The sequence below is a fragment of the Limulus polyphemus genome, unplaced genomic scaffold (genome assembly GCF_000517525.1).
Source record: "Limulus polyphemus unplaced genomic scaffold, Limulus_polyphemus-2.1.2 Scaffold190, whole genome shotgun sequence".
Taxonomy (NCBI): domain Eukaryota; kingdom Metazoa; phylum Arthropoda; class Merostomata; order Xiphosura; family Limulidae; genus Limulus; species Limulus polyphemus.
Window position 1 is genome coordinate 447,061 of NW_013665800.1, and position 8,219 is coordinate 455,279.

The 8,219-nt window shown below is 34.8% G+C and overlaps 1 protein-coding gene across 2 annotated transcripts in view; it reads right to left on the minus strand.

Annotated features, from left to right (window-relative positions):
• LOC106478216 (solute carrier family 13 member 5-like) overlaps window positions 1-8,219 on the minus strand; it is a 70,062-nt gene that overhangs the window by 33,986 nt on the left and 27,857 nt on the right. For both annotated transcript variants that reach the window (XM_022381764.1, XM_022381765.1), the window contains exons 2-3: window positions 4,686-4,835; window positions 932-1,047 (exon numbers count right to left, since the gene is read on the minus strand). In XM_022381764.1, the coding sequence (XP_022237472.1) occupies window positions 932-1,047; window positions 4,686-4,835 (266 nt within the window). The remainder of the gene's footprint in view (window positions 1-931; window positions 1,048-4,685; window positions 4,836-8,219) is intronic.

Here is an 8,219-nt window from a genome sequence, read left to right on the forward strand (position 1 = left end):
GTGTGTGTGTGTGTGTGTGTGTGTGTACAGCAGGTCAACTATCTTCTAATCTTGAAATAACTCCTAGAGACTTTAGTACATGTCAAGATGTTTAGAATAACTTTTTTATAATTCTAAAGATTTTTAAATTAAGCAGAGAGTTTGCTCGCCAGAAAGTCAGATCTAAGTGACGTCAGTACTGGTCTTGTAAAGTTTACGAAATATAGCGTTATTGAAAGTGTGAGATGTAGCGTATGGTGGGAGAAGCCAGCTCACTTTACAAAGTAATTTAAAGATTCAGATATCTGACCGAGCGCTCTAGTTTAACAATATTTAAAGATTTTATGATGACGAGATACAATATGTCTTTTTCTTTTAGATATATGATAATTCAGTTAACCTCAGTGTAAAATTGTATCCATTATGTTGAAAATAATACTTGATTGCTTGATAACGTGACGTCAATTTAAATGACGTTTCGTTGCAATAAAAGTACCTTGACATTAAGGACAGTTGTTGTAAGCATATTGGTTGCATCGAAACCAGTATAGTAACCGATTTATAACTTCCCAGTATTTCTTCTTTAGTTTTGTTTAAATAAATAAAAAAAGATAAAAAAGTGTGTTGAAAGAGTGGAGGTATAGAAAACTAGTATAACTGACAAACAAGAATAGTTACAGGAATGTATGTGATTACTGCTCTTCAACACGAAAATGTCATAGGTTAGTTCGATTGTAATTTATAAACTTCACATAGTATTTGTGTTAGCTAAGCACAGAGTCTATTCTCATTGCTAACGCTTTCTCAGGAGTGCATTACTATAAATAGTAAAAATAATTAAAATATAGGAATACTTTACGTCTACCACAGGTTCAAACCAAAGTTTTTCGAAATGTCAGTAAAATTTAACCTTCACTTTTTATGCTTAATAAATGACCACGATTTCACTCACCACTTCGGATCTGTTCCAACCCAAACCAACACACGCAACGCTATCCGTCTATGCAGATTACAACACTCCACCGCCAGGGCGACAATCAGACTTCCAATAAAGAGCATGTTCGTTTCCTATAAATATTCAATACATATAATAGAATCCACTTTTTTATGGAATAAAACAATCAACTCAAACAAAATCACTTAAATCATAACAGGAACTATTAAATTTTTGGTTACACGATTTGGATGTTTCATTATAATTAATTATTATTTCATACGTTCTCACAAAGATACACAATTTTGAAATTTTAGATTAAAAGAAAAAGCAGCTAGTCAACACCACCCACTGCCAACGCTTGGGCTACTCTTTTACCAACGAATAGTGGGATTGACTGTCACATTATAATGCTCCCATGGCTGAAAGGGGCGAGCATGTTCGGTGGGACGGGGATTCGAACACGCGACCCAAAGATTGCGAGTCAAGCGCCATAACCACTTGGCCATGCCAGGCCGTTTATCTATTGAAAATGATTTACAAAACAATTCACTTGTTTAAAAAGACCTACGACACAATTTACTTATTAATGTCAGGTGCTTATCTAGGAAGCAACCTCATTGTTCTTGTTGTCAACAACAACAAATCTTCCTTTCTCTGTTGTCATTAGGTAATACAAAACAGTGACAAATATATATATTTTTAATTATCATATTTGTTTCGCCTTCCCAATAAAACAAGTCACTAATCAAGAGAACACCACTCAAGATTCTTTCAATATTTTAGTTTCTCACATTGTAAACTGATTTTGTGTAATCTAGAGATTATAGTTACGAAACTGTTAAAACGAGAGTTCAGTCAACTGGGATTTTATGGTAAAACGGTTGTACACAAATCTTCTGTTGTTTCGAAAAACATGTTTATACATTCAGTGGTGCAATGACCACAAACCACAGAGCAGTGATGAAAGAAAAACTAACTGTATAATCCAATACTCCACGTTTTTCATCAAATAGGTTTGTATATTTGTGAAAGGTCGCAAAGAAGTGCCCAATTCATTATCGTATGAGTTACGTTTTGTTCATATGGGCTTGGTCTTTAGTAAATAACCCAAATAGACTAGAAAAAGAAACCCTATAATGCAGTACTTATATACCTGGTGACTTGTGCAAACCTTAGCAAGCGCAAGACTCTAAAAAGCAAGGTAGTTAAATCACACATTTCAGTAACAAGTTGCGTGTTAATTTCGAGGATGTAGTGGTACTTTTGCGAAAGATTGAAATAAGGAATACATCATTTTAATTTCAAGCGTTATTTCTTACTTCCCAATGAACGGTTCCTAAACGCGCGAGGCCCCAAGAAGTCGTTTGTCTTGCTTATACTTAAAGACTAGTGCTGCTCGGTGATGGTGGTTTTTAAGATGCCAGTGCATTTTCCACACTTCGGAAATTTCTTGGAGACTGATAAGCTCCAGTTCGTTAGTCTCATCGAGCTAGTAGAGATCAATCTCTAACTAGACCTTGACATACCCGAAGGAACTGAAAGTAGGTTTGATTGGGGAATGGATTAATGTGCCTGTTGAAAGATTCAACACCTTGCTGTTGTTGAGATTGAATGTTTGCTCTCTCTGAAGATGCACTGTAGTCCAAAACTTGATTAAATTTTTTGACGAGTGGACCAGTGTTGAAAGACTGGTTTGTCGAACGTAGAAAGCTCACATCTAAAACCACTATTCGCCGTCTGACGTCAGTTATGCAAAGTGTAGCTTCAAACGAAAGATCAATGAAATAAAAAGTACTAAACCAAAAAAGAATCTCTGGCAGTGATCAGCAAAACGTTTATCGGAGTTGGCATTCTTTTCTCTCCCTAAATAATGGTTATATATCTTTATGAAAAAATTAACGAAACCTTTGGTGGCTAGGACAATATATTTAGTACTTACTAAAGAAAACTGGGTAATTTCATAACAAATTTGATTCTTAATAATAAAGCAAAACGTGAACGTAATAACATGAAGCATTTATTAAATGTTTAGGAATTTTCAAAATTCCATCTTCAGTAATCTACAGGTACAAAACAAGCACAATTGTAATTAGAACAGAAATACGATACAAGTTGTAATACATAAGAAGTAGGCCTGACATGACCAGGTGGTTAGGGCACTCGACTCGCAATCTGCAGGTCGCGATTTCGAATCCCCGTCCTACCAAACATGCTCGCCTTTTCAGCCGTGGGGGCGTTATAATGTGCAGTCAATTCCACTATTCGTTTGTAAAAGAGTAGCCCAAGAGTTGGCGGTGGGCGATGATGACTAGCTGCCTTCCCTATAGTCTTACAATGCTAAAATAGGGATGGCTAGCGCAGATAGCCCTCGTGTAGCTTTACGCGAAATTCAAAACAAACAAACATAAGAAGTAAACAACTTGAATGTAAAAATTATAACAAGAGACAATGAAAAGTATGTAGCACAAATGAAATAGTTTAATTAAAATATATTTAAATCAAATGAAGAATGTGTATTATTTAGGGATAGAAGAAGAAGAGTTTTTATGTACAATTTGTTATTTTTTTTTTATTAGAAGTTCAGTATCATCTTTGGTTGTTGATATAATTTTAAAGTTAGAGAGAGAAATCGCACGGCCTGTTTCTGTATTGTCGTGGTAGATAGCGGAGTTGGGAGGATTTGTAACATTTCTTCCAGTTTTTATAGATATGCCCATGCGTTCACATGATCGTACTTTAATTAAGGTGAAGTTTGGTTTCACCAATATAGGCGGCCCTACAGTCTCTGCACGTGTATAAGTGGACGAGATGCGAACAACGAGTAGTCGACACACGATCTTCGTAACGGAATTTTTTTTTTTAGTCTGAAATTAGGTTTAAGAATAACTTTCAGGTTAATTTGAGGATAGTAAGAGTTACATATTTTTTTCAACTGTTTCGTGATAAGGGAGTTCTTTCTTCAAAGTTATTTCATCAAATTTGTTGCAAAATATATTTCTTATTCTTTGCTTTTGAGATACCTGATAATGACCTCAAGTAAGCACTACTTTGGGAATGTAAAATTTCTAGCTGTTACCAATCTAAACTCCTCTGTGTTCTCATTGGTTTGTAGGATCTTAGTGACCAACATGCTAAATTTACTGGGTAACTGACGGACTTTCGTCTAGAGAGTTACAACTATCACTGGCCTTATATTCGAGTTATTCTGCTATCAACTGACATACTTTTGAGTGAACTTAATATCAGTTTAAAGGTAAGGGGTGCAATACGAGGAAAGTTTGGTTCATTATGAGGCATTATGGGAAATGTGTTAAGATTCTTCCATATAGTTCCATGCGATCTTTTAGGATCACTGCCTAATGTCAAGTGTAAGCTTCAGAAGCTGAAGTATGTGTGCATGCGCGCGCACGCATGTTTGCATGTCAAGATAGTTTTCGAGCTACTCCATTAGACTTACGCCCCTGGCTTGGTCGGAGAAAGCAGTCTTGTAAATAAGATTTTGCTTTAGATTTTTAAAGTCTTATAAGCTAAACAGCAAGTGACCACAGAATACATATATACATACTCAAAGAACTCGTGTTTCCTGACCAAAAGGTAAGTTTCCTTCGTTCTTGAAAAATCTTGATGCTCACTCAGCTTCAGCTATTCATACTTCGCAAATATTACTGCGACCTCTATCAACCTATACACATTACTGAAAATACATACATTTACATCAACATGCATTGCAAGCCATCGCTGAATGCATTCAAAGTTGTCAGGAACTTACCTGAAGATATGGATAGCATGCTTTATCAGTTGTTATTACTTGTAGTAGCGGAAACAATGCCACAGGAAGTAATGCTGTCACCGCTAGGGGGAGGGGCTCTGTCATCCAATAGACGGCCATCAATAGCACGACGTAGGCACATCTAGCCTCCTGCAATATTCAGATATAAGAAATATAATATAATTTTATAAATAATTTAACATTTAAAACTGCAGCGTAAGTCTCTAAATTAATTTTATTTATTTTTCAAAATATCGTATTCCGTACCAAAACTTTATTCTAAAGTCATCATGAACACAATCGATGAAACAGCAGGATAAACTAACTTACAACGCGTAGTTCATAAACGTTGCAAACAGTGTGCACACCATACACAAGTACCCAAGTGTTGCTCCTCTTGTAACGAAGTGGTACATTCATGTACGACTAAAATTATCAAATATGTTTCAATACTCAGTATTGTGCAGAGGACATTGAAAGGGCAGGGACTCATTGAAAAATAGGGCATTTTTCAAGCATCGTAAAACAAGTATTAGAGGAAACTATTGGGGTTGTGGGTTGCCTCTGGTACACATAGGGTAAAAACCATGGAAACAAACCGATCCTCTTTTATTCCCATTCATTTGGTCTTATAAAAATTTTTACTATCTAAATATAAACAGCGAACTATTGCGTATTAACATTTAATAGAATACGATTGTATTTTTCAACTATAAAGTCTCTGAGTGCTATTCATTTTAGCGCTGAAAGCTCCCCCCCCACCCCTAATAACTCGCAGCAAGCAAGGTGTGGAATCAGGTGTATCGTTTGGCAATTGTTGACAATTTTTTTGACAGAGAGAAAAGGATACTTTGAGGACATAAGTGCAGGAAGGCAGGGACTTGAGTCCACATAGCCATTATCCTGTGCACGTCACTGTCAATACCAGTGCTAAAAACTTGAGAAGAGGGCCATATCTGTTAATCTCTGAAAACTTTTCTAGGTCTACACTGGCATGAATAATTTTACTATATGGCTACGTTTTTATCTTGTCAAGCAACCAGCAAGTTTAACTTTATCAACTGAAAAAATTGAAAGCTAGATAATTTTGGTACTTAGAAGTACTAATGAAGTTTCACTTTATTCGTCTAGTTCAATTGAAATTTACTCGCGCGAGGGCATTTCTTTGAAGATTAAAATAAAATATAAAAATTTCAAACAACCGATTCAAAATATCACAAAACCTATGTTGGGTTTTGTTTGTTTGAGCAAAGCCACACTGGGATATTTTCTGTGTCTACTACGGGAATCGAACCCCAGATTTTAGCGTTATAAGTCCATAGACTTACCGCTGTTCCACTGGGAGACAGTATGGTCATTTATTTAATTACGTTAACTAATACTGTTCACTATAAGTTTATGATTATTCTGACAAATGCAATGAAATGAAAATTATATAGGAAAAGAGGCATTTGACATTCAGTATGTCGGTAAGCAAAAACAGGAGTTCGAATCCAGTTAGATATCCGATTTAGCTTCTTGAAAAAAAAAATATTGTCACGAATAATAATAATCCTGCTTCCAACAGATATAGCATGCCGAAGGGAATAAAATCCATATAAAAAGCGGTTATTCAAAAAGTACAAAGTAGCTTTGCTTAGTGACTGGACTCATGACTGACTACTCGAACATAAGTTTAACACCAAGATAGCACATTAGTAAATTGTTTTATAAACCTTTCTATAAAAATTATACAGTAAATTATAAGAAATTAGTAAATCAACAAATATACACTAACATTGACTATACATTCAATTTCGTAAACAGTTTTATATGTGTACAAAAACACACACAATTGTTGACATTATATTAACGTAATTCTTTCATCTATTAATTTTTCAAAAGTAACTTGAAAGGTAATTCATCAGAGCGTTCTACCTAGGGTTTGTAAATGGATCGAATATAAAATTATAAATCAATTCAACTTTTATATACTTTAGAATAAGATTCAACTGCTGCTGATTCTAGACTTATGATAATTATTTATACTTTAAAAAGATTACAACAATTTATGAAAAATCTAAAAGAAAAAACTCGAGAATCTATTTTTTTAATAATCGTTGTTGTTCATTGACATGTAAGCCTTCTTACTGTTATGCCCTTTTTATGAATTACTTTCCATTAGTTCTGGAGTTTAGTAGTTGTTTGGAGATTAGAAGAACATATTAATGATACCAGATTATTCTAGCCCAATATATACCAGATGAGTGCAACATCTAAAATAAAATAAAAAGTTAAAATGATATATTTTTTACACCGCATAGGAGTTATTGAAGGAAACTTATTAAAGTTGTAAAGATGAAGCCTAAAACTATTTTTTCGCTAGATATTTAGACTCTAATTTATTTGCCTAAAATCATTTTCAAGAGCAGCTCACAAAATAAAGAGTAAAGAATATAAAGTTTAGCTTTCCGAGTTTTAAGTTCTAAGTAATAAGAAAACAGACTAATGCTAGCTCATTGACTAAATTTATCTCTTGCATATATATTTGTAGATTGCTTTTCACAACTGCAAGAAAAAGCAACATTTTCCAGCTGGTTCTCTCCGTTCTCATCTACTTAACATGCATCACCTGAACCCTGAAAAACAGGTGGCAGATTGGTTTGTTTGTAACATCTGTAAAGAGAAACATGTCCAACTGAATTCACAAACAAATTTCTGACATTTCACGTATATGATATTCCAAACAAGCAACAGTTTAGTTAAAAAAAAACCAAAAACAAACGTAAAATGAATAGATTGTGGTGGTGACCAGGTCTTTGAATGTAATTCCTACACACTAACGTTGGAAAGTCATTTTGAATCAGCTTCTTCTGTCAGTGATACTTACTATAGTCACATGGTTTATGCTTGATTTGATGTTAAGAAAAATATGGATAATGGGCTCAGAATGAAAATGAGAGTAGAGTACATCTTTACTTTATGCACCTTTCTCGTTATCATGTGCTGTTACGCTATGGTTGCTTTTCAGGTTTGTACTACTCTCATAAATCAAGTGTGGGTTCTGATGACAACGTCACTTCATGAAGAACAATGACAACCGAATTCGACAATTTGCGATATTGTCCTTATATATACGTGTAGATTAAAAAACCCTCGTAAATAGATTATCTCCAGTCAAATTAGTCACATAATAATAATGAAAACGGTATCAAGAGGATGAAATATTTGACTTCTGACAAACAAAGGTAACTGTTCGTGGAAAGGAAGATGAAAAGTCAGAGTTTTGTGAAGCGCAGGGTTCAACTAGGAAGTCCCTAATAACATTAAAAAAATGATTGGTGCTAAATACTCTTTAAATAATTCTTTATGAAATGATTAAAAACTAGAGTTGATCATATTCAGCTCTCAAAAAATATGCGGCATGGCCAGGTGGTTAAGGCACTCGACTCGCAATCTGAGGGTCGCGGGTTTGAATCCCCGTCACACCAAACATGCTCGCCCTTTCAGCCGTGGGGGCGTTATAATGTGACGGTCAATCCCACTATTCGTTGG